The sequence below is a fragment of the Monodelphis domestica genome, chromosome 1 (assembly GCF_027887165.1).
Source record: "Monodelphis domestica isolate mMonDom1 chromosome 1, mMonDom1.pri, whole genome shotgun sequence".
NCBI classification, from domain to species: domain Eukaryota; kingdom Metazoa; phylum Chordata; class Mammalia; order Didelphimorphia; family Didelphidae; genus Monodelphis; species Monodelphis domestica.
Genome location: NC_077227.1, coordinates 277,415,259 through 277,416,543, shown reverse-complemented (window position 1 = coordinate 277,416,543; position 1,285 = coordinate 277,415,259). Strand labels below are relative to the sequence as shown.

The window sequence follows — 1,285 nt, the reverse complement described above, 5'->3', positions numbered from 1 at the left end:
CTGCAGAACACAGAAAAGTGGGAAGGGAGTAGGAGAAAGGAGAGAGAAAGATCTTTTCTTCCCATGCTGTTTTTAATTCCTCTTTAAACTCCAAGTTCTTAAATGCACAATTATGTTTCTTAATGCTTTTCCAACTCTGGAAAGCTGGGAGAGCTTATTAGGAGGAGGTTTTGCAATTTAAGAGCCAGGTGAAACACTCCACAAGAGAGTATCATCTAAAATTTTCTAAGAATTTGATTTATGTTTAATCAACCATGTGGCTACATCGAATGTTGCTGGCCTGAGTGACTTATGAATGTAGAGTTTGGTGGGAAGGATTGATGGAAGAATTAAAAAGAATATATTAAGAGCTTGCTGTATGCAAAGCACTATGAATACTAATAGAAAAAATAAGATGATCCCTACTCTTAAGAGCATATATTATACAATATGGGTAAAGGGGAACATTAGAAGTCTGCAGAAGTTGCTCTCTTGGGTTCACAATGTGTTTACTCCTCAACTGCAAACTATTCCTGAACAGGTTGTCTGGGAAGCTACTAATAGTGAAGCTTAAGTGCAGAATAGAGTACAAAGGTTACCTGATATCCATGGATGGATACATGAACATTCAACTTGTGAATACAGAAAAGTACATAGATGGGACATTATGTCAACATCTTGGTGAAATGTTAATAAGGTGCAAAAATGTCCTTTGGATGAAAAGTGTCTAAGAGGAGGAAGAAGATGGGGAAATGTGAGAAAATTATCTTTTATGGAATAGGGGTGGGGATATTTTTATATCTTTCTAGAAATTATTTACATAAAGTATTTCAACTCTAAGTAAAGTTTAAAAGTTCCTTGATCCTGAAGCAAAGGAGTAGGTATGTTTCTTCTTGAATAGTATTTCTGCTAATAAAGTCATATCCATTTTTTTATGTTGAGCTATTTGAAAGTGGTAAGAACTTTGGTGGTAACTTTCTTCTCTAGATCTTCAATAATTGTAGCTGCTGAGTCAGCAGGGGTTTTAGCACCTGAAAAAGCAGTTGCCAGATAGACAGAGAACAAGAAGTTTCCCAGTGATGTGAAAGAGTCATAATTTTTCAATATTTTAGCAATCTCACACCAGATTTCCATATAGCTCCTAGATCAATGCCAAACCTGAGTCAATGACTGTTTATTGCTTTCCTAGCCACCTGAATCAGCACAATTAGGATATAGATATAGATACAATGGAGATCACTTGCTTAGACTTATAGTGAGGGACTCCCTCCCTGATTAATTAAGAAAATGACAGCTTGGTTTTCTG

The 1,285-nt window shown here is 36.0% G+C and overlaps 1 protein-coding gene across 1 annotated transcript; it reads left to right on the top strand.

The window, feature by feature from the left end:
- The first annotated feature begins 482 nt into the window (after positions 1-482).
- Positions 483-710, top strand: LOC100617914 (small nuclear ribonucleoprotein F-like). The gene has a single exon (XM_016431468.2). The coding sequence runs from the start codon at positions 483-485 to the stop codon at positions 708-710; it is 228 nt and encodes a 75-aa protein (XP_016286954.2).
- The last annotated feature ends 575 nt before the right edge of the window (positions 711-1,285 follow it).

Excerpts from the sequence above, each read along its gene's own strand:
- LOC100617914 (XM_016431468.2), top strand. The coding sequence starts at position 483 with ATGTGTTTACTCCTCAACTGCAAACTATTCCTGAACAGGTTGTCTGGG.